The 25,021-nt window shown below is 43.0% G+C and overlaps 1 protein-coding gene across 1 annotated transcript in view; it reads left to right on the top strand.

The window, feature by feature from the left end:
- The first annotated feature begins 3,953 nt into the window (after nucleotides 1–3,953).
- The window catches only part of RRAS2 (RAS related 2), a 45,749-nt gene continuing 24,681 nt past the window's right edge, over nucleotides 3,954–25,021 (top strand). The window contains exon 1 of the mRNA XM_087745592.1: nucleotides 3,954–4,306. Coding sequence (XP_087601718.1) covers nucleotides 4,202–4,306 — 105 coding nt within the window. The 5' untranslated portion in view covers nucleotides 3,954–4,201. The remainder of the gene's footprint in view (nucleotides 4,307–25,021) is intronic.

Below are 25,021 nucleotides of genomic sequence, written 5' to 3'. Positions count from 1 at the left end.
TACCATGCTGACTCATGTCCCAGAGATTTTGTAACTTTTTTCTGTGATAAGCCTGTGAACAAGTTTTCTTTTAAATAAGCTATTATGTTCTCACAGAGCACTTTTAGCTTTCAATATGTCACTTACTGCATACACGTCTTCTAACCTTCCAAACCCACATCTTTGCCAGGCTGCCAATGTAAAATAAAGTTCTGGATCTTTCCCCCAAGCACTTCCTGAAATCTTTTTTTTCCTGTCATTATATAAAGCGCCATGGTGCTCTTTCTTTTAAGCTTGCCATCTGGATGTCATTCTTGATTTTGTCTCTTTTTAAATATGCATATTCAGGCTAGACCTGAAATGACGCAGCTTCTTTCTATGTAACGGTTCTAAAAGATGTACTTTCTTTTCCAGACATTTCATCAAAACTTTGGTCATATCTTCATCATCTCAGGTCTTGGTATTTCAAGTTCCTCCCCTCTGTTATGAAACCCTGTGTTTTCTACCTCCCTAGGGATATGCAAACTGGTGCTGCAAAATTTATTTTCCTGACTGCGTGGACCGTACAAAACCCCTTTTGAATCATCTTCCCCTGCCGCCTCCTATCAGTCACAAGTTTCTTGCCTTCACCTTCTAGGCACCTCACCACTCAGCCTTTCCGAGGTTAGCTGATCCTGAAATGAAACCTGGCATGTGTTGTATCTTCATCTTCACGTCTTTATTCACATGTAAACCCCTTCTCTCCCGAAACCAGGGCTCACAGCAAGAGCTGCTGGTGAGGGAAGGCAAGGTGCCGAGTCTCTGCCAGGGCTCAGGGTGCAGGGAGTAGAGACTGGCACTTCCAGGGCTGGTTCTGCCCTGGTACCCTCCTCTGGAGGGTCCAGCTTCTGTCCATTGGCAGCACGGGGAGTACAAGACAACCGTTTCCATGTATAAAATTACTATTATGCATAGATGTTTGAACACCCAAGGTTTTAGACTATAACATCTCTGTCCTTGAGACTTTCTCCCTCTACCTATGTTTATACAACAAAGAGAAAACAATTCTTACTGGAATCTTTGGATGCAGTTATAAAACCACAAAAAAAATGCTGTTCATTAATTGCTGTCCATCTCTTGTTTTTCTGTGATCACTACCTTGTGCTTTGCAAGAATATCACTCTATTTCTGAAACTGGATTTCATTACCAAAAATAACAAATGCAAAGAATTTAACAGTAAAAGGTTTTTGCAATGGTCTTTTTTAAAGTAATGGATGATTGTATTAATTGTTTTAATCCTTTAATATATCTGTCGGTTTGTTTAAAAAAACAACACGATTTTCCTGTAGAATGCACAAGATTGGACAGCCACATCAGTGAGAACAGCTATTTAAAAGGATATATAATGAAACTGAAACCTAGAAAAAGATAAGGGAAATAAAAATGTTTGTTTTTCTATGTATCTTTAAACCAAGAAATCAGATATCCTGTTGCAACAGTTTGCACAGAGATTAGTGTGTTCTTAAAACTCACTTAAAATCTGCTTTGCACGTCAGTGCCGTTCCTGACAATGTAGTTTACTGGTTACTGTACTAAGAGCCAACTATGAGATCGTAACTGTATTTTTATTAAAAAACACCCAATACTTGATAAACTAGCAGCAGTTCAATTTCTGTTTTCACTTCATCATAGTCTGCACCCCATTTTTTCTTAAGCTAGAGAATGTAATTAAGAATTAGGAGAGAAGGCTTGTCCTGCTGCCTTAATACTCAGGCAGGTTCCTGATCTTGACAGTGGCCAGTAAGTGATTCATAGGCGAGAGCACCAGAACCAGGACGCGTGGAAGGTAACTCATTTCTCATAGCCAACCCGCCTTCAGGCTGCCAGTGTTTTAGAAACTTCCCGAGTCAAAACGGTGTCCCTGCTCGCTGTGCTTAGTAGCTGCTTTATGCTCTGTGACTTTGTCTAACCTTTTGTCACTCAGATGCACTTTTGTTTTCCCTTGTGGCAGCGACTTCCACCGTTCCATGATTGTGTCTGTGGAAAACAGTATCTTTTTTTGTTTGTTTAAACTTGTTCCTTCATACTATCACTGGGTGTCCTTTAGTTCTGCTATTTTGAGACTTTCTCTGTTCAACTTCTCTGTGCAGCTTAGGACTTTACAGATCTCTGTTGTATCTCCCACTCACTAATCTCTTTTCCGAACTGGAAAATCTTAGACTATGTATTCTCTCCTGTGTCAGTTGTTCCTTATTTCTGATCAGCCAGGGCAATAAGGATGTGAAAAAGCAGCTCATCACTACAGAAGAATACCAAACCAAGGGGGGCTGAATCCTGGCATTCCTGTTCCAAAATAGTTGTGAATCCTAGTGGCAAAGTGCTTCCCTCATCTCCCTCTCATGCAGTCACCCCATTAACTCACGAGCTATCGGTTTGTTTCCTGTGTGTCTAATGCTCTTCCCTTCCACTGAGCCAGAATGAATGTTGAAAGATGCTATTTATTATCTTGTTTTCGGTTTTACAGTTTTGCTTTTTTAAGCAGAGAAATCCAGTGCAAGAAGTGCAAAGTTCAGCATGAGAAATTAGGAAATGGTAGAAGTAAGATTACAGGTACATCATTGATTTACCCCATGTGTATATATGGTATCATGTTAGTTCTTAATTAGCTCCACAATATGTTATTTCTCTGTTAGTGGCTGCGTCAGGCAGCCAGCTAACTAACCAGGTCCGTACAGGGAAGGAGGCTCCTGCCTGCGGGACCCTCACCTCATTTGTCACAGAGCCGAAACACGTGTCAGTGCAGACAGCCTGGGTTTCTTGGCCGTGTAAGCAGAAGGCTCCCTGGATTGCTGTCCCTGCCTCCCCACGCGGCTCCAGCGTTGTACCGGGCAAGTCCCTTCAACAAAGCCACGGCCACTACTTCTGTTTTCGTTATTTTCCAGGTGGGAGGAGCGTGTCTGTGTTACAGACTTGCTGGTGGGGCTCCGCCATTCAGGAACGCGGTCGCAACTGATGGTCCTGTGCTGGCAAAAGGCTGTACGTATGTTTATATATGTAAACATGATATGATTTTACTGCTGTATTTCTTTTCTAAAAGGGGAGAGGGAGAGGAAGGGAAGAAGGAATTACCTGAACGTAGGTCTACCGGCAAAAGTTCTGCTTCTTTCTAGTATGCGCAGTGGCCATCTGTCTAGTGTTTTGGATGTCCAGAAACATGTCGGACAGTAAATTATTACCAAAATAGGGAGGTCACTACCGAAACCAGTAGGCTGCCACCAGAAGAGGTAGTAGAGATGTAAAGGACCAAGGTGAGTTTACCACGGACTGCAACCAGAGTGCTCTGACCGCGTACACAAGAGGAGGAGTGCGGGACGGTGACACCCCATGGTGGGTGACACGCCGGGGAGCGGGTGGCCTTGGTTGAACGGCCGAAATGAGCGGGAAGCCCACACACGGGCATGGTCACAAGAAGACCTGACGACGAGCGGGGAAGGGCTGAAGTCTCTATGGCTTTTTTCCCCCTTTTCCCTCCTGGTGAATCTGCGCCTGACATTAACGAAGCTTCGGCTTTAAAACCCAGTAATACCTCCCTCCGCACCTCGTGGGCATCAGAGAGGTTCGTTAATGCCGATGAAGCACTCAGCGGCGGGAGAACGGGCGCCCCGGGAAAGCCCATGAGGAAATCACTCATTACCTCTTTAGCGCTTGCTTGGAGGGAGAGCGCGGAGGAGCGGGGCGGCCCAGGGGCCGTCACAGCCCGCACGGCACAAGCACAGAGGCGTGGTGCCGGGGAGCCGGAGCCGGAGCCGGGCCCGGGCAGCTCGCTGCTCGCCAGCCTGCTGCTCGCCAGTCCCGCCGGGCCGGGCCGGGCCGGGCCCGCTCCCCGCCGGCTCCCGCCGCCGCTGGCGCGCAGGGCCGGGGCACTGAGGGGCAGGCCCCGCCCTCTCATGCATATGCTCGCCCTCATTAGCATGGCGATGAGGCGGGCCCCGCCCCCCGGCGGCCATTTGTAGCCGCGGCGCCCTGGCTGCAGGGGCGGGCGGTGCTCCCTCCCCTCGGCTCCGCTCCACCGCACGGCGGGGCGCTGCCGGCGGCGCACTCGGTGGAGCGCAGGGGCGGCGGGGCCTGCGGCTGCTCAGCGCCGGCGGGCCGAGGAGGAGGAGAGCGGGAGGGAGAGAGAGAGAGAGAGAGGCGCCGGACCCGGCGGCGGCGCTGCCGCGATCGGCTCCGCTCGGCTCCCCCATGGCCGCGGGCTGCAGGGACGGCCCGGGGCAGGAGAAGTACCGGCTGGTGGTGGTGGGCGGCGGCGGCGTGGGCAAGTCGGCGCTCACCATCCAGTTCATCCAGGTGAGGGGCCGCGGCGTGCGAGGGGGGAGCGGCTCCGCCCGGCCGCGGCGCCGGGGCCTGGGCGCTGCCCGGCGCGCAGCGCGGGGGGGCCGGGGCCGGCGCGGCGGGTGGCAGCTCCCGGAGGCGCCGCGGGCTGGCGGCGGCGGGGCTCGCCGCGCTGCCGGGCGGGGAAGCGGGAAGCCGGGGCGGGGAGGTGGCGGCGTGACCTTGAGGGGCCCGGGGCGGCGGTTGGGGCGCGGCGCCCGGGGCGGCGCGAGCCCCCGGGAAGGTTCTGGAGGGCGGGAAGGGGCGGACGCCGCCCCCGGCCCGCCGGGAGCCGCCGCCGGGGGCCGGCGCCGCCGGGGTGGGGTCGCGCCGCGCCGGGCCGGGCGCGCACGGAGCCGAGGTGCGGGACGGCCGGGGTCGGCGAGGTGCTGCGACCAGTGGCCTCCCGGTGGCGCGGGCGGGGTCCGGCCCCGCGCTCCGCCCGGGAAGCGGCGGTGGCGGTAGCCGGCCGGGGCAGCAGTGACACTTGGCGTCCGGCTCCGAAATAGCTAACGTGGGGCTGAGCCCGCGCCTCCCGGGCCGGCTCCGCAAGGGGCGCGGGAGCTCTGGCCGCCCCCCGGGGCGGGAGCGGGGCACGCCGCGCTCGCTGTGGGCAGCCGTCGCCCGCCGCCCCTCTGGGCTCTTGCTGTTGGCGCTTCAACTTCTAGATAATTGAACTTTTTTTTTCTATTCGTTTCCAGTAAAAAACACGATGGAATAGGTGATGTCAAGCGTCCGTATCAGTCTCACGAGGAAGAGTCCTTTTTCCTGTTATGCCACTAATTCAGCCATACCCCCTTTACTTATTTTCATTTTCTGCTCTGTTGCTTTTAGTGTTTCTGCCGCTGTCATGGGAGCGTTCTTAATCTACTTCTGTCTGTTTATGGTGGAAGGAGGAGACAGCTACTTGGGTTCTGCTTGCTGATATTGCAGATGAGCAGATCTGGAGAGAATGACTTTTTGTTTGTTTTCTTTCATTCCACCGAGGAGAGGCTGTAATGTTCTACCTACCCTTAAGATAGGCAGTTTGACAGCAAGGCAAGCTTGTCTTGGGGAAATAATATTCTCAAAAAACATTTTGTTAGAACAGATGATCTGATAGCCAATAGACTGGTTTTTTTACTTCAGATTTTCTTCACTAATGTATGGATCCATGTGTTCATTAGCTGTGATACTCTGCTGAGAATTTAAGCTCTGCAGCGTAGACTAAGCAACTACATAGACAACAGCAGTTTCAAAATCTGGGTAAGTATTGGATATGGAATGCTTAGAAGATGCAGTATTGTACAGGACATTAAAATAACTGACACTTTAGGAGAATTGGTTCTTTGGAAATCAGTTTGAACAGTGCATTTGAGATGGAACGGAGATCTGTGTTGTGCAGGTGCCTTGTTTGTCGGACACGTAGATAGCTGGTCAGATACTGACTCGCTGCTCTGTTTGAAGGTGAGGGGGCCAGAACAACTGCGGTCTTCTCGGTCTGTGGATTGAATTCCTCGTTGCTTGTATATGGAGGTAGTTTATTACTGTGGTTGACTGAAGCTGTTTTAGAGTGCCATTCACTCAAACATGGTACTGTTGCTTCAGATGGTATTGCCTGCGTCTTCCTGTGGACATCTAAACTGGTTGTGACAGTAATGTGTGCAGCTGGACATGGCTTATGTTCAGTTCTGAGGTGCTGCTGTCTTGGAAAACGTTGCCAAATGGATCTCTGGAGACCCTGGCCATGTTAAGGGCTTTTGGATAACTTTAACTTCACAAAAAAAGTGTCTTTTTTTTTTTCCCCTCTCCTTATGTCTTTAATAGAAATTAAAGCAAAGTTCACACTTGATGCCTTGGTGTGTCCGTTTATTTTAATAGCCATAAGGTTCCGCTGAGTACTGGATAACTTCAATATTTGAGTGCTGGTAGATATTTATTCTCTGAAGTAAAAGCTTGAGCTACACCCCAGTAGATATAGAAGTTTTGGCTCAAGTGCTGTGACTGACACTTGTCTTCCAGCGAATATCAGCAAAAGAGGAACCTGTGTCCGCTTTGTCACATATAAGAATCTCTTCAAATTAATAGCAGAAAAAGGAATAGCTCGCTTTGAAAGAGCAGTGAGGGAACAGCACTGTAGCGTTAAGCTGTCATGTTGAGGGTGAATTTTTCAAAACAACTTATTGTCAGTTTGTATTAAATTATCTACATATTTTTGCCCTCTCAGCTGCTTTATCTTGAGATAAAGTCTTGCCACCACAAAGTGATGTTTAGCAGAAAATTCAGCCTTCTGGAAAAAGAAAAAAACCAAAAAACAAACAACTGAGAAATAGCTGAGAAATAAAGACCTTCTGAACAGAACCTCAGGTCCCTTAGAGAAGACTTTTGTATTGTTTCCACGTAATTGCTACATATTTATGGACAATAAGAGATAAGGCTTGGTGTATTGTTTATATACCACAGTATCTTCCTGAGCTCTTAAAACTTACGATGCTATCGGTGTGTGCGATGCCATGCAACCACTTCTGTAGTTTCTGTATGGCAAGTGTATTGCCAAATACATTGTTTGTCTCTTAAGACTGCATAGAAACTGCTCCAAACTGTTTTAAAATTGATTACAAGCAAGTCACGTGCTTCATTTTTGGGATTTCTTAGGATTAAGTGACAAACTCGTAGTTGCTTTCACTAAGACATGGGTCAGTACTAGCCCTTGCCACATGACAAATCTTGATGTCAGTGAAGGATTTAAATCTTCTTTTGCTTCTTTATTGCTTGGCTTTAAAATATGGCTGTCACCAACTCAGTTTTGAAGCTTAAAAAGGCAAGTTTCCTCTTACTAATACTAGCAAATATTTCCACACTTGATCTTGCTTTTCCTATAATCCTGTATTTAATTTTCAGTAAATCAGTACTTGAGTACAGTTACTCTTGCTTCAGTGCTGCTGATTGTTTTCCAGTAAACAAGACTGTTGTGATAGGATATCATGGGAAAGCATGTGCCATGATTTATGTTTTATCTTTGAGAGACTGGGGAGGATTCATATTTGAAAATGAGAAAACTCTTCCTTCATTTCAGATGCAGAAAACGAGAGGAACCCAGGTGGTAGGAAGAAGCAGTTCATCTTCTTTCTTTTGCCAGCTTTCTGGGACTTGTGCGCAGCTCATCCATCCTTTCCAACCTTGTTTAGGTGTTGGTGGGGAAGGAGATAGCATTCTTTCTTATAACAGTAGTGATGGCTGAGGTTGGACTCTTATTATGGCAGTGATCAGCACGTAAAGCGCTCCTGTGCACGGTGTCCTGTGTGCGAGAGTATCAGTTCCTGAAGGTTGTTGTGCCTCAATCTGAGCTGAAACAACAAGGTTTTTGTAAGGAGGCTGAGTGAGCAAACCCGTGTCGTACAATGAAAGCTCTTTCACATACTGGGTTCAGCATCATTGTGCTAACCAGCGCAGTGCAGTAGGAATGGTATATGTGATGTAACTGGTCACTTGCGTGTAATTGCTTGTGATCTTGGGTTCACTTTCCAGAAGTTCATCTAACAACTTGGAGAAACTTTAGAGCTCAAATCAGCAGATCAGAGCTTTCAGTGGTTAGATGATTGGTGTGTTCCTCAAAATTCTTCCTCTGGGGAGATAAACACAGCTCGCTACTGCTGTTAGTGGGCCAGGATTTCATCCTGGGAATATAAAATCATTTCCTTTAAATCAGGATATGATATATGAACTTACTGCTGTCGAGCCTGTGCACTGTTAAGACAGGAAGTGAAGACGTTTTAATTGTAGAGGAGAGTCGATGGGATCTGTCGCAGCTCTAAACTTTAGGAAAGCAGTAGTGAATGATAGTTCAACATTACACCACAGTATTCTGTAAAACTGGAAGTGATAGAACCAAGCATTCCTTCTCTTATTTAAAACATGCACAAATAATCCATCATGCTCACATCCCAAGAGGCAGAAAACTTTTAAAATGCATTGCAGCCAGTTAACTGGCCTCTTAGCAGGCTGAGGTATTTGGGAGTGTGAGCTGTGCAGAGCACACAGCTGTTGCCACAATAGCTTTTCTCCAGCTGTCATGCAGAGGTCTGTCACAAAATACCCCACATTCCCTTCTAACTCAGCCCTTTGTAATATTCAGGTTTCCTTGCTCAAAGGGAATACAGCCTAGCAAATACCTAATCACCCTCTGCATTTTTTTATCCTGCAGTTGCTATTCACTTCATGTTTGTTCTTTTTTTTTTTTTTTGTCAAACTGAACAATGTGTAGCTAGTTTTAGCAGTATACAGCAAGAAAGCCACTAATGTTTTATTCTTTCAAATCTGCTCCGCAAAATAGTGGATGCTTTCGATCGGAATTGTTAAAAGTATTTGTCATACTGTTTTTCCTTTTAATAAAACCATAGCTTTTGTTTTGTGACAATGACATGTATGTTTTTGCATACACAGACTTTGGTGACTTACAAGAATGTATTAGTTAATAAATGTCACTAGAACCTTGAGATGGTATTGACTGGATGTAATTCAGTGTGCCTGAGTTGAACCTAGTTTGTCAATCAGCTTAATGTTAACTATAGTAATGCAAGAAGATGTTTGAGACTGCTAAAACACTTAATGTGATATAAAATGTATGCAGGTGTTCAGTGTTTGAAGGCTTTTTGTTTGTTTACTGATTTCATGCTGTATTTACAAGCTTAATTCTTACTGCCAAACTTGTAAAATAAAATATTTTTCCTACTGCTCTTAAACTGTCAGTAACAAGTTTGGATTGGAGCTGAGCTTACTGGTTTACTAACTAGTGAGTAAAACAAGTTGGATGTAAATTTGTTGACTCTTTAAAGTTAATATCAGATGCTTGTCTGAAGGCAAGCATATATGACTTGTAGATGGGTGGTGAGCAGCTGTTCAGACTTTTTTTTCTTTTTTCCTTTCCTTTTCCAAGCTGCTACTTTCACAAGACTGTTAGTTCTCCTTAACTAGCAATAAAGCTAAAAGTTGGGTTATCTCAAAGTATCTTTGATCTCTGATATAGCTGTTGGGCAAGAAAATAGCTTGTTCTAAATTTTATGGTAAAGCTCTAAAATAGAGTAGTAAAGCAGATTGAAAAGCAACAACTGAAAACGCAGCTGGTGTTTGAGCTGGCGTGCTGAATGTTTGACAGACCCTGATGTCTTAGTGTACCACTTTTGTATGCTAGACTTGGGGGATGTGCAAATCCCTCTGCAGTTTGTAGGTATTCTGACTAACCGTTGCTGACCGTCAAAAAAAAAAATGTTCTTCAAGTAAGCATATAAGAAAACCAAAGGAATAAAATGCCATGAATTCCAGGCTGCAGATTCATGCAGGGCTACATTAGGACTGGTATGCTTACATTTTGATAAAGTGTGGGGCCTTCTTACGGTAAGTAGTACAATGCAACGCAAGGTGATAAAATATGGTTTAGGAGAGTGAGCAACTGATTGTTGGCATCTATTGAGGTTAAAGGTGGGAAATGAAAATCCTAATCCAAACAAAGCACTTGTGATGCAGTCACCTGGAATAATAAGGGCTGCTTGTTGCACTTCTTGTGAAACTTGAACTGCTTGGCTCCTTGCTTTCTAGAGCACTGCTAGCAAACAAAAGATTTGTCTCGTTCCAGTTAGTTGTATACCTACAGCCTGGGAAGAGTAGTAGATGACTTCAGGCTTAACTTGCAGGCAAGAAGGAAGCGTTGGTTGGCATGTTAGTGTTCCGGTATACCTAGCAATGGTATAACACATTGTAACTTAGCCAGCAGGGATGCTGTGTATTGATGTACATATAGGGTAGAACTGAGCTGGGTTCAAAAGCTGGCATAAATCAGGAGTAGTGCTTAAATTTTGAGATGTTGATCATTCTGGTTTTGAGGAATTTACAATCCTTTTCCAAAGTGAAATTCCTTTGGGATAACTTAAACCACACTGCAGTCAGAAAGCACCTTTCCATGTGTTAACCCCTAGCAGCAGTTGTTTATATAGCAAGTAAATATTGATGTACCTTTTGGTTATCAGGTTGTCTTCTACTGCCACTTGCACAAGGAGTACTGGCACAGCTTCCCGGATTACTGGCCAGCGTGCCCTTTGCACGCTTGGGGATGAATAGGCAGCTGCTGGCCCGTAGCCCTGTTCCCCCTTCCCTCCCGTGCTAGAGGGAGAGGCTCCTGCTTCTGGTTTTGGCGGGAGCTCTGAATTCCAGTATTCAGTAGTGGTGGTAGAGGGTATCTCTTATGAGTAGAGCCCTTATATTGAGAGAATTTTGAAGGACCTGAATGGCTCGTGGTTGTATACCTTACGCAACCTGTCTGCATTTACCGAAAGCATTACGGGCATTGGAAATGTGACTGAGCTCCTTGCTGTACCCAAAGGTAAATACCAGCTTCATGAAGTGAAATGTAGCAGTCTCTGGCTAGTTGGTAGGAAGCTAGGTTTTTTGCAGGCCTTCCTAAATGAGTCACTCTTCAGGTCTAGACTGGTGCGACACAAGTGGATAATTTCTCTGTTGGTCCTGGCCATTCAGGTGGCTTGACTGCACTGGCTTGGTAGTCTTGTCTGCTATGGTAGTTATGGCCATAAGCACTGTTAGAGGAAAATGTAACATCCAGGTAAATGCAGCACTTACTATAAATGTGTTCTATTTCAAGAAGTATGTAAAACCAGCATTAAAACGGAAATCACACCTGTAACCGCTCCTTTTTTTTTGTGACTTTTCCCGGTTGCTTTGCATGAAACACGCCCAAAGATTTCTGCGTGTAACTTTGACCAACCAAGACACATTTTTACTGAAAGAGGTAAATGGAGTGGCATCCAGATTGAAAAGCTTAATTGTAAATAATACCGGTAGGCAATGTTTGCCTGGCAAATGGTTTGCCTTACAAAGTTGCTGCACTTTTGTTTTGAAATGCTGACAGATAGTAGCAGTAGCCTGTTACTACAAATTTAGAGAGTTGAATTGGATCCTGGGTGAATTTTTTTCTATCTGAGCAGTGAGTGAGGCCCTACCTATTTGTCTTGAACTGTATCTTCCTTTACTAAGAGAGAGATGCCATGTGATCGCGAACAAATTTTTTTTTTTTACCTTTTTTTACCTTTTTTTTTTACCTTCTGTTCTTTGCTATTTTTACGTTCTATCTCACAGCTTAAGAGGGGTTGCAGCTTAGGTCTGGGATACCCTGTAAGGCACTCTGTGGGAACAGGTAATACAAAAGAAAATACGGCTTTCCTCTTTTTATAACTTAATTACTTGAAGTAGATAGCAAACAAAAAGGATGTTTACTTAATCTGTTTGCTTTACCTTTTCTTACTTATTCTCCTCCAACAATGCACCATGCATATACTTAAGCTAGTCACAGCCCAGTGTGTAAACTGCCTGAAACACAGTAGTGCTTCTAGATGGAACTTCCATGAAATTGAAATTACTTTTTTTTTCTTTATAGATTGCTTGCTTTTACTAGTTGCTTCTAAGAGGGCTGCCTGGAATGCAGTGTACAGGCTGTTCATGATTAAGTTAAAGAAGGTCACGTATTCACGTTTGAAGTGCTTGATCTTGTAACTAATCAAGCATTGTACACAACGCTGCCCGTCATTAAAGTGAGGTCAGGGTTTCTTATCTGCTGCTGGAAAGGGAAAGGCTGGAGAACTTGCACTTTAGCTGTCCTCAAGCATGCACAGAGCCTCAAACCTGAGCTGGGTGGGGGTTACTGAGGAGGGCTGTAGTGTGCTTCTCTAGTTACGTGGGGAAGCGCTGCAAGCTCTGCTTACAGATGGCGGTCCTCTTGGATGACTGAGTTCTGTGGTGACTTTTGGGACATACAAATGTGCTCACACAAAAAGCTCACAAAGGACTGAAAAGGAGAAGATGCGTTTCCAGAGGCTTGTGTGGAGCTCCCCAAGACCGTGACGGAAAGCAAGAGCTGTGCTGAAGTTGTGGCAGGTCCGAGCAGTGTGCTGGTGCAGCTGGAGAGACTGAAGGGCCTTGAAAGCGAGGGCAAGTTGATCATTTGTTTGCTTTTTAGAAGGAACAGCCAGTGGCGAGGCACAAGGCTAGGGAAACATTTTTACTCTTCGAGCCTGAAAAACAGGGCTTTGCTGTAATTGAGGGTTTAATTTGCTAAGCTACTACTACCAGTAAGGAAAAATGCTCAACAGGTCCCCCTGCTGCCACAGCTATTTACCACTATAGCTATTTACTCCGTCTAGTTCACTGAAACTCCACAAGCACTCAGAGTTAAAAATAACCAGGGAATGTTTTTACCGGGGATCGGTTACCCTGTCTGGTTCGCTGTGCAGCTCTGCAAACAACTTCATCTGGCAGTTGTGCTTGTTTAACCAGACCTGCACTGGCTTCTCAGCTGTGTCCAGAAAGTAAACTGTAGTTTCTGGTGAATCTAGATAGGAGTGAGTTCAGGTGGTAGGAATGTACGCAAAAGGGCGCTATTAAAGAGAGCATAAAGTGCTAGCTGCTAGGATCAATGTGCATTAATAATTAACTAGATGTTAGCACTGACAGATAAAAATGCTACAGTTCCAGCAAAAAAATTAGTGTGACACTAATAACCAAAGTATTTTGCAAAGATCTTTATGCAGAAGACCTACGAGAATTGTTATTTCTCAGCAGATTAACCTTAGGTACACACATTTATAACTATCATCTGTGTCACTTTCCTCAAGTCTTTTAAGCCAGAAAATGAACTTGAGCTTCCCTAAAACTTATAAGGAAATTATTTTTCCATTCCTGTTCTGAGTATTCTGTATCTGTAGTGATGTAATATGTTGAGTCACTAGTTATATTTGCTAGGAAAAGGTGAGATTTTAAAAGCACTGCAGTTAGTCTTTTGAGTTCTTCTGGCAAAACTAACTTGCTCAGCTCATACAGAGCGTCTTCAGCATTCCTCATTTAAGCAGCTATAAATCCATAAACCTGCAAGCAACTCTGAATATTTTGCTTCTTATATGGTAAGTAGACCATGAAATGGTAGGATGCCAGTAATAAATCTGTGTGAAAAATCTGGTATATTTGGGTAGAAAAGTGATCTGCTAAACTTCTGTTATTAGACTTAATTCTATGTAAGGAAAGTAAATGGGATTACAGTGATATGCACTGCTTGAGGTAGGGGGCTTACAAATTGCTTTCCTAGTAGTATTTCTGTGTTTGTCTCTCCTTTTATGAAGGTCTTTATAATCATGTTTAAAAAGTAGTTGCTGATAATATACTTGTGTGTGTGCTACCAGCTCTACTACTTAAGAAAAGAGATCTTGTTATAAATGCATGCAATGTTTTCCTCTACTAGCTCACAGTAAGAAGTCTAACTTGAAAAAATAAATAATGGTGATGTACTTAAAAGGATTCTGCTTTGCATGACCCAACAATACTAAGAATGCAGTTACAAGTGTATTTTAATTTTGTCTTGCAATTTCAGTTGCTGCTTACGATTTTTTTTTCCTAGTTGTTTGTCTTGAAAGTCCTGCAGAAATGTACTATCCTTGCACCTTTTTCCTTCCTCCCCCAGACTCCAAACAAAGCTATCTGAATCTTGACCACGTGCCCCAGTTGAGATTTCCAAGACACAAATATATGTGCTGTATCATTTTGATTTCTCATACTTTGACTTTCCTTTAACTTATGTCCCTCCTCCCCATGAACCAGGTTCTCACCTTGCTGGGAGCTCTCCACTTGAGATCCTACTTGAAGTCTTAAAATACCGTGGGTAGGGACGATATCCTCCTGTGCTCAGCAGCACTCCTGTAGTGCTGGGGTGAATTTGGAAAACTTTGTGGGTAGGTTGTATGCCATGATAAACCATTACCAGACTCTCAAGTTTGAAAGTAAACCTGTGAGGCCAAAATCCTTCTTAGCACATAAGCAAGGTAAAGTAACTTTATCAGTTAAGCCAAATGTGTCTTGCCTTACCATCTGAGAGTATTAAAATGAGAAGTTTTAAACTGTGGAAATATATCTTCTTTCTGTCTCTTAGGGGTAGGTTGTGTGTGGTGGTGTTTTTTTTCTTTTTTTTATAGTATCATAGAATACCAGGTTGGAAGGGACCTCAAGGATCATCTGGTCCAACCTTTCTAGGCAAGAGCACAATCTAGACGAGATGACGCAGCATCATGTCCAGCTGAGTCTTAAATGTGTTCAACGTAGTGGAGTCAACCACTTCCCTGGGGAGATTATTCCAATGATTGACTGTTTTCATTGTGAAAAATTTTCCTTTCGTGTCATTTTTCTTTTTTTTTTTCTAGAAATTAAGTGTTCTGCCTGTGGCATCTAGTGAATGGGCCACTTTGAATATCCTGCCTTGCTACTTTTAATGCTGGCTATTAACAGGTTGTCACCAACCAACAGTGCTGTTGACTACTTAGCTTTGGTTCGGATGCTTGTGCTTCTAGCTTTTTCAAGTCCAGAAGTGTCTTCCCATAAACTAAGGGAAAAAGTATACTAAACTGCTGTACAGTCTTGTGTATGGTTTAACTACTTCTCTAGCTTTTGGTGCAATGTTATTTTATGTTATAGAGGTGATACCGCCAACTGCCAAAGTACAAAACCTTAAAGCTCTCATCTTGTTTGATAGCTGCAGTAACTAAACATTTAAGCTGTATTCCATATGGGGATTATTGGAGGATTAATCATCTGGAGGCACTCTCTGAAAGAAATCATCAGACAGGAATGGGGCTGCTTAGTGTGATTTCTTGAGCATGATTTTAGCATTAAATGTTACATGAAAACACGTCTTCAGCAGTAAAGATAAGTTAGGATGCTTCCGCTTTTAGCAGTTAACGTGGCTCATAACTTGCTCTGTTACATCACTTCAGCCTTCAGGGGTGATGCTGTAAAAAGGATCACAAAAACCCAGGTAACATTCTCTGTAGGCAGTGTGGACCAACGCAGTTACGCTGAGACCCGTGTGCAGGCAGGGCGCATGGGGGAGGGATGGGACAGGCGGCAACTTCTGCAGCAGGTTAACCACTGAAGACGGTGTGTGTACAACTGCATGAAGCCCTTCTGCAACAGGGGGAAGTTAACTGTTCCAGCTCTGCTCAAGATGGAGAATGTGACTTAAGAGTGGTTGCTCTTATCATGTAGAGCAAACACAAGACGACTTGCAAAATGCCTCCTGTGTATAATACTGATGAGTGAGTCCTGTTATCTGATAAGAGGGTGTTCAGCTGAAGTCTCTCTGATTTCAGACTGTGTCGGATGAGCTAATGGAGCAAGAGGGTTGATTTCTTTCAGGTTCAGCTAGAAATGTCAAGGCAGCTCTGAGGCTTCAAGCTATTGTGGTCTTGTGACTAGTCTAGCTGCAGTAGGTGCCTGTATATCTCCAAGACCACTAAGCCTGAAGGTTAGTTTATTGCCTGTCAGTGGGTTAGCTCTTTGATCCCCTTGGGTATTACTTCTGAGAGCATTACTTTGTGCGAGGAGACATTTTTAAATTGAGTGTTTTACTTTTAACAAGGGTGTTTAAAGTCTGAAAAATTTCTGAATTCCTGCATCTGTGGCCTAAATCTACTAACTATAGAAAATATTTTGTCTCCTTTGGAGTTTCCACTTTGTTTCTGTCTTGCTGGAATGGAACACTCAAATATATAGACGCATACATCTCAACTTCTTTCAATTTAAAAAAGACACTTCAAAGTGCAGCTTTTGAAGTAGTGAAAGACACTTTTTCCTTTTGCTATCTAGACGGTTTTGCACCCATTAGAATGGATATAGTGTGTATCAGGTGACTGAAGGATTTGATAATTCTTTTTTTGTCTGTGAAACTAATTTTTAGTGATGTAAATTTCATCAACCTTTGTAGGATATACTAATATTTGCAAATTTGGAATTGCCCAGTATCTGTGTTGGTGGGACTGTATGGGAAAGGAGCTTTGGATCTGAAGTAGTCGACTTCCTTGTCTCCCAGTATTATCTGCCTTCTTCCAAGCAGGTTACATTCCACAGATTTTTAATAGTGGCTTCCCCTCCTCCATAGCTGCTTTGACTTGTTTTGTGGGAGGACTTGAATATTTCGACTGACACACCAGAAGTCTTCTCCCAAAAAAGGAAACCAATAATAGAATTGTTCACTTTGAGTAGAATTTGAAAATGTGATCTGTGCTGACTGGCTGTCTGTTCAGAGGAATTGTGACTTGGGGTCTTGAAACCCCGCGAAGTTAGGGATTTTACTCAAGGTTTAAGAGTTTGGGATTTTTCTAGCTTAAGAGCTAAAATTGCACCTTGAAATTCTGTGTTCTGTACACTTCTTCAAATTGTGAATATTGTGAAGAAGAGAAGTCCTGCATCTCTTGACATGATCTCCTGAAAAAGGCGCTGGCTTCCTCCCTGTGTGAGGGAAGGTGGTGATCTGGAAGAATTTGTTCAGGGTGATTGCAGAAGATGAATAATTTAAGCTGCAGCCACTTGCTTCAAACTAGATAATTGAGACTGAGTTTTGTAACAGCTGAACAGTTTATGTTAAAACTTTAAAAAATTTACTGCACTGCTTGTACTTCACCTAACTGTTTTGTACATGAGTACTTCCATGCCAGTCGAGTAGCTTGAGAAATTTAAAAGTATCTCAGCTTTTCCCCAGTGCTAGTAGTTTTTATGAGATGCTAATGTGATTGCCTAACACTACTCAGCTAGGTATTTATCATCTTTCTGTAACTTCTTCCTTGAATGGATTATGATAACCTCTGGTCTCTCCTAAGTCTAGAAAATACGTGAAATGTGGTTAGTGAAAGGGACTCCCAGTACTTGATTCTCTTGGGCAAAACCTTGTGTGTATCCTAGTTTTGTTATTGCTGACTGAACACCTCCAAGCTGGAGCACTGACTTTTTGTCAGCCTCCACACTAGTGCTTTTAATTGTGTGCTCTCCTAGCAGTGGGCTACCATAGCGATTCATAGGAAGATGTCCCTAGATTTGGTCTTAGTGCCTTGTCCTCAGGATCTGACAATCATTTCCTAAACCTGAAGCACATAGGTGGTCAGTGCCAAAACATATTTGTAGAGGACTTTATTGCAACTCTGCTTCCTTTCTGAAAAAAAAACCAACAAAAACCAACCCAAAACAAAACCCCACAAAAACAAACAAACAAACAAAACCAAAACAAACACAAAACCAACACATTCGTGTGGTCTTGATTCTGTTCAAGAAGTTTGTAATACATACGGCTCATCTTATCAGTTTTGGTCATTATGAAAGGTTGCTTTTAACGCATGCACAGGAAATGAGTGTAGAAGACTTAGGATTTAAATTAAAATACTTTCTAATGCTGGAAGAAAGCTCTAGAGAGAAACTACTTGCCTCTAATTGGTAGCATCCACCCTGCTCTTGTAAATAACATTAGCTTTGCTGCGTGTTAAAAGCTGACAGAGCTGCGTGGTGGTAATGCCGTATTCAGAGGTTACGCTCACACTTGGCTACGTACGGGTTAACCAGCAAGAAGATAAGGTCTTACAAAGGGTTTCTGCTTGTCCTACTGATGTACTGCCTGTCCGGAGACTTCACCTGTGATTACTGGAAACCTGAACAACACTGAATAGTCCATTATTCTAAGTATGATGAAGTTGAAGAACCTGTTTCTAATCTATAAAAATGAGAGAAACTAATGTACTTTCCTGTGGTTTTGGTGCAGAAGGCTGGCTGCCTGTGCATTCCACACTCTGTTTTCTCTTCACTAAATGCCTTTACCACAAGATCACTACTCGGTAGAATATGGGAGCGGAAATAGCAGTAGCTTTTTTTTAAAAAAACAACAAAAACCCCTCTGATCAAACCCTGTGCATTCTGAAACCTTCTTCTGAAAGTAAACAAATTGAAGGTCTTTGCACACTGCTCACAGACTTTAAGATGGCATTCACTGTACTGCTGCCTCTTCATACCTTTTAAGAAAGCGTTTGCCTAAGTTCTTTGCTCAAGAAAGGAATCAAGTAATGACGTTCTTATTTAAAGTCATACTTTATTGTGTGTGCCTGTCAAACTGTAATGTGCAGTATTCTTCCTTGGTCTGAATTTAGAAATTACTGTATAGATGACTTTCTTAAGGAAGATGGGTGCTTTTAGGTGATGGGATATGTTCTTTCCTTCAGGACAAGACATTTTAAGCTGTCTTCCCTGCTAGATGTATGATAAAGCCACTTTTTCAAGTGCTGCTAACCTGTTCTAGTACTAAAGGCTGTGGCATGCGATGAATTTGGCTAGTTTGGTACGAGTTCCTCACTTCTGTACATGTTATGAATCGGGCTGAGGTGATTTATTTATTAGCTGCTCAGTTTCTATCAATGTGAACTTGCTTGGAGAGAGGAGAACTTGAATTTGTTTTGTTTCTAATGTTTTTGTTTGGGGCTCTTAAAATTGCTCTATTTAATGCTACAGAACCTCTTGGGTTGCCTTCTTTCTTCTTGCACTTTGCATGGGATAGCTAACTCTTCTGTTGCTGTGCCTTTTCACTGTAGCATCAGTCTCTGCTTGGGTTAGGGCCTCCAGAAATTAGGTGGGGAATGGATGGATTGCTTTGAAGGCATCTGAAAGGCAGCTAAGAAAAGAGCAAGGTTACATTTTGGGAGTAATAGCTTTCCTCCTGGAAAATCTTACGGGACCTTTCATGTTGAAAGACTGTAAAGTAGCGTAGCAGAGCCGATTATGGCATTTGGTAGTGTAAGTTTAAATTGTCAAGTTAAGACGATAAAGAAAAAGGATCTTCCTTGTAAGTCTCTACTAGCCTGTGTAGAAATCGAATACTTTCTGTGCTGTTTGTTGGATTCATACTAGTATCCTCTTTTCTGAGCTTGCTATCTCCGCTAAGAATATTGGTGTAACTGTTTCTTTTAAAGGCAAAGTATCTTAGTAATGAACAAATTACTGAGTTGCGTTTGTGACAGTGGCTGTTCACAGAATCTGTCCCGAAGAAGGTAGCTTACTTCATTGGAGATTTGTTAGAAGTTAGTAATCATAAAATCAGAGAGAGAGAGAGAGAGAGAGCGCGAGCAGCAGCAATGGAACCAACTTGTCTTAAGTGGAGAAGTACAACTAGCATGATGGAGTTATTTTCCATTAACCCTTGTCCTTCCTCACTTTGATCATACTTGTACATGGTTTAGACAATATGTTTACTGATGCTTTTCATGACCTATATTCATACAATGTGCGCCTGTGTTTTCCAGATAGTGACGCTTTTCTCCTCAACTGATGTCTGTAAAGGAATATTATATAGAGAAGTCAGCATGTATCCTCTAATGCAAATGAAGTAAATGATGTGATCTGGCTGCTCCGTGCAGGCTGATGGCAGCTCGTAAGTTTAGAAAACAAGTTTATTTGAGAATTTATGTAAATTCTTTAAGAATGAGAGCACACAGGGGACAGAAGGGAAATCACCTTGCTGGAAACCCCCAGAGCAAATCTTAACTATATGCTGTTACTAAACTGAAGTATCTGAATTTGAACCCTTAGTTTTTAAGTTCACACCTTTAACGAGCCTAAAAATCCAAAAGCCTGCTAGTCTTGAGGATGGGATGATGAACTGGTCAACATGAGTGTGGTGTAGGAGAACCACAAAGGCTTTACATTTTTAGTGGTGTGCACACCTTATTTTCCTTTAAAACTTGAAAGCCTGCTAAAATACAAGATTGTGTTTTATTCCAAACAGGAGTAGCGGGAGAGAATATTTGAATCTATTCAAGTGAAATTTGGTAAAGGGCTGTCCTTGAAGTTTTGTGTGGACGTACATGAGTGGCTCTGGAGGTTTAGCTATGCTCCTCTTAATAAGAAATGCCAACAGAAAACTGGGCTCAAGCCTGTTTAAATAAGCATAGAAAATTACAATGTTGCAAAAGGATGAGGAGAAAAATATTTTGCTTAACTGAATTCAGCTGAGATCTGTTGTAGGTAAACCGGCAGCGCTTCTGCCCTCTTCTAGCTGGGATGGCGCATTTCCCTAAAGGGAGGTGTGTGAAAGAATAAGCTACCATCAACAGAGAGGAATGACCTTTGGTTGGGGGGAGTCCGCTAAGCTTTGGGACACCAGCAAAGACAATATTAGGAAGGGTTTGTGTCTCTGCAGCACAGATGATTCCCCCAGGGTTTCCAATGTGAGGGTTGGGTAAAGAGCAAGGGAAGGGTGCAAAAAGGAAGATCAACATTTTTAGCTCTGATGGGGGTTTGTGTTCTCTCAATGGTCTTCAGTTCTGTAGATTCATTTAGTAGCCTTCAGAGAGTTGGCTCTACTGGAGGAAGAGCATTTTGATGTTAAAGCACTATTTGCTAGCCAATTACTTAAGCAAAGCTGTGTTTACAAGCTTTAGATGATGGAACCAAGAGTGGAGAATGGCTGTCTTGGTGCTGTGCTATCACAGCATGTGTGGCTAGGTTAATATTTGAAGCACTTGTGCTTCAAACAACAAACTGCAACACCCATAATTTCATGAGAAAAGCTCCCCACTGGAGAGCTCAGGTTTTGCCTGAGCATCCAGCTCTTCAAAGAAATAAAGCACTGTTTCCTTTTAGCAGTTTGTGTGCTTCTGAATGAAACTGTCTGTAGTGTTTGCTCTCAATTTGATCTTTAAGCTCTCCTTCCCCATGGAGAAACCTCACTCAAACTGTGGGTAGAGAACTATTCTGCAACATGCTTTAACATACTGCTAAACAGGATGTTAGAGCAGAAAATACTAGACCTTGTTTTCCAGTGATCGTAAGGTCTATGTGACTCTAACAAATGCTTGTAGCTCAAACTGTGAATTCTCTTAACAACAAGGAATCATCTGTGGATGTAGTGTTTAATGCAAATCATGTTTTTATCTGTTACTTAGAATCAGCTTCACCATGGGAAGTGATGCTGCTTGGTGTAAAACTGTTCCAATCTTTCATTTGCCTTCTTTACTGCTACCATAAATGGCCATACTGTAAAAACATTTGTTGACTGCGTGTGGTGTTTGATTGTGTAGCACCTCAGCTGAATGTTTGCTTGCAGTTTCTTGATGTGGTTTGTAATAGATGTGGCTTCTCATAATGTGAAAGTAGGTATTTGCACATAAAACTGTAGTTTGTGGCATCGTATAGTGTGAAGCAGATCTTAACATGAACAACTCTGCTAACACTTGTCTTTTAGCATACTGTGTCTCTGGGTCTTGTTAATTGAAAGAGGACAGTGCCTTACAAGAGATGTGCTTAATTTTTTTTTTTTTTTTTTTTGGCCTTAGTTATAGCAGCACTTGGTTTGGAGATAATTATATATTCTCACTGAGGTAAAACAGTCTTTGCTATTAAGATAATAAATTCTCTGAAAGTATAAAAGACAGGATTAACACCTAACTGCTTAGGTCTTCTACCTCAAAGGTCCATGTGAAATATTAATCTAACATTGCTAATTCCATAGATGTTAAGTAATGTTGGTTATCTCTATCTTTTTCTATTCTGTGTAGTGTCTATGATAATTCCAAGCAAAAAATAAGCTCCCTCTGAGTTTCCTATGTGTTTCCCTGCCCTGTGATTTGGGGTGATGCTGACTAAGAGTGCTACTACACCTGCAGGTGCAGAGATGAAGGGGAAGAAACGCTGTGGTTGGTTTTAGTATAAGCAAATGTTTTGCTGGTAAATATTCTTTTTTTAGATGGAAATCGGTGCTTGCTTAAATATGTAGACTGAATACTGAAGGCAAAAGCATTTTTAATAAAATTTGAGAACACAAGCATATTTCCATTTGACACTCACTCTTTTGACTTTAAAGTTGCTGAGGCTGAAAATTCTGGCACTGCTTAAGAGTTGCGCTTACTGGAGCTTTAGGATCTCTTCCTTTTCCCTGTAGATCAGCTACCAAGCTAATTTTAGCAAGACAGTGGTTGTAACCAGTTCTGCGCTATGAAGTCTTGCTCTCATGTCAGGATTAGCAACTGTAAAACCACTCAATAGTTTGATTCCTGGAATTTGAGTCTGTACACACTTCCCCATATGTAAATTGCAACAATATCAGTCTTGTTACGTTCTTAAAGCCTTCCTTAATTGGGAGGATAATGCCACTCAAGAACTAGTTTCTGTCAGCCTCCCTAGTAAACGTTCCTGTTGTGAACGATTCGGCTCCGTGACCGCCACACTGCTGGGGTGTGCCTGTGTGCAGCCGCTTGCTTGGTGGAACGAAAGGGAGGGCCGTCCGTGCATCCTCTGCCAGGAAGGCATCCCCCCCCCCCCCCTTGCTTGTCTGATTCTTACGTTGGTGCGACTTTGTGCACACTGTAAAAATAATTTGGGTAAAATAGGTACTGCCCAGTTTGATACTCTTGAGGTAAGCATAAGGAAGTACGGATGGGGGTGAGGTGCACAGAAAATGTTAGGTTGTACATAAACTTCAGGTGTCAGTCTGCAAATTCTTTAGTTTAAAAGTGAGCTCACTGATTCTGAGCAACTTTGTGCCACTGAGGTATGGATGTAAGTGTAGCACAGGCATGGGCACAGATCTCAAAGAGAAATAAAACATAGGGGCTGGAGCTACTGCAGGACAGTATGTTTGGGTTGACTTGTGGGACACTGACACAAAACATGGAACAGGAACTTCTAAGCCTTCCAAACAATGAGGCTGGTGGCTTGGGTCTTTTTTGCTTGTTGTTTTTACTTCTACTTGGGATAAAATTTTCTTTATTACCTCTTATATTCCTTCTAGGAACTTAAACGAACTATCTCTAACATAAAAGTTTCAATACACATGGCTTTGCTTCTGAAAGGTCAGAAATGAAATGCTACATTTCCTATTGTAAACAATCCTCATGCACTGTACCGCAACTTACCACTTGATGAGAAAACCAGTCTGAATTACACTGTTGTCAGATGTGAAGGAGTAATAACCTTTGATCTTGAAATCTGCTGGCAGTAGTAAGAGAAACTATGAAGACATTCTCCAAGGACTTCAATTTCTCTGCAAGCACTGATTAGGCTGGAAAGAAAAGCATTGTACTCTGCTGGTATCTGTGATGGAAGATACTCAGTATTACTTTTTTCAAAGTGGTTTGTCCAGCTGAAGCTTTGTTTCAGTTAAGTAAGTCCATGCTGCAAGTTTCTTGAACTCTGTGTATTGGATTTGTAGTCTTTTGTTCATATCAAAACGTGGAGTTTTTGAAAATAGTGGTATTAATTTGAACCGCTACTTGTGAAGCAGTAGTGTCTACATCTGTGGGACTAGCTTCTGTTTGAAATACTTGTGCTTTTTGACAGGCATCATGTCTCCTCATGATTTTGGGTCAGCCTGCGTCACTGAAATCTGTGTCAGGTATCTCTCTGCTGAGATGGGGTAGGATTTCTGTCTTGCTTCAAAGGTGGAGTAACTTATCACATTGCTCTGCTAAGTTTGGTGGACAATGACCAAGTCCAGTCTTCTATTTTAATTCCCTTCTGTCAGAACTGGATCTGTTGAACGCTGTGCCCAAGCAGTCAAACAAAACAAAGGGACTGCTTGTGTGCCAGGAAGATCTGAACACACTGTCCCTCGCATGAAAAGGTTTACACAGCCTGCTCTATCCAGGAAGAGATCCTCTTCCCTTCTTTTCACTCTCACAATTAGGCAGATTAACCTGACACCTTAGGTTAGAGACAAGGCAAGATACTCTTAAGCTTTTTGTTGTTTGTCTCTAAATCCCAAACTGAGGTTACACGTACTTCTCAATGTGTCTGGGTTAAAAACCTGATGCTGAAAAGTCAATCTCTTGAAACCCCCCCCTTTGCGGAGGGGACATTAAGGCTACAGAGCTTATTGCTGGACTCGGGAGTGACTGGCACGTAGGTGCTCTGTTCTCCCTCCTGGTCCCTGTGGGAGCCCGAGCACCAGCCCTGCCAGGAGCTGCTGAATCTGAAAGCACAGGTCACGTGGGAAAAACACTTGTTGACCAGTACAAATTCTCCCCCTATCTGAGGTTTTACTGCTTAGCCACAAACTTCTGAGAAATGGTTTTAGGAGGCAGAAAGCATGTTTTCAGCTTAGAATACAGTGTGATGACTGATACGGATGTGCAAAAATACCTGGTGTTGGGGCATGGCGGATACCCCTGACTGCTGAGCTGCTGTAGCTGGTGAGACTGCGGCATGGGGCTTGCACACGTTGCGTCGATCAGCCTGGTTTGGTGTGGCTTTCAGGCCGTTGTGGTGTGAGGAAAACTTAAAAACCTGCGGTATTGAAAGTATGTGTTTAGCATGTTATCACCATTGTAGCATTTTTAGCATGGGCTTTTTGTTGATAGCTTGACACCTGCAAGCTGTTCAGATACCTTTTTCTAAGGGGAAGTTGCCAGTATGTTTTCATTTTATTTGATTTTGCCATTATTTCATAGGTAGGCAACCAATTCTTTCATTATGATTTAAAACTTTTATGATTCAAAGATAACTGCTTTGTGTATTTTACTTAGCTGGACAAGGATTTTGGGGGAAGACTAGTAATAATTAGCCTTGCTAATAAAAATAGATGGCTAAAGAACACAGCTGCCATTTGAGCATTCTTGTCGTTTCTGGTTATGGCACTTTTCGAAACTTAAAAGATTATAGTGACTGTCTGTAGGCTGTAAAATGAGTCTAGACAGTCTAGTCTCAGGCCAAAAGGTTAGAGTTGGATAAATACATAATTTGGGCAAATAAAGCTATTAGAACTGTACTTATCTAATAAGAACTATCGTGTCAGAAGATATAAGTGCTATTTTATAGCTTTCCCCTAAATAATTAGCTTCTAATGATTAGTCAATAAATCTT

Source organism: Nipponia nippon, unplaced genomic scaffold, assembly GCF_047370975.1.
Source record: "Nipponia nippon isolate SJK-2023a ecotype South Korea unplaced genomic scaffold, ASM4737097v1 scaffold_10, whole genome shotgun sequence".
Lineage (NCBI taxonomy): Eukaryota > Metazoa > Chordata > Aves > Pelecaniformes > Threskiornithidae > Nipponia > Nipponia nippon.
This window is presented reverse-complemented; position numbering and strand designations above follow the sequence as displayed.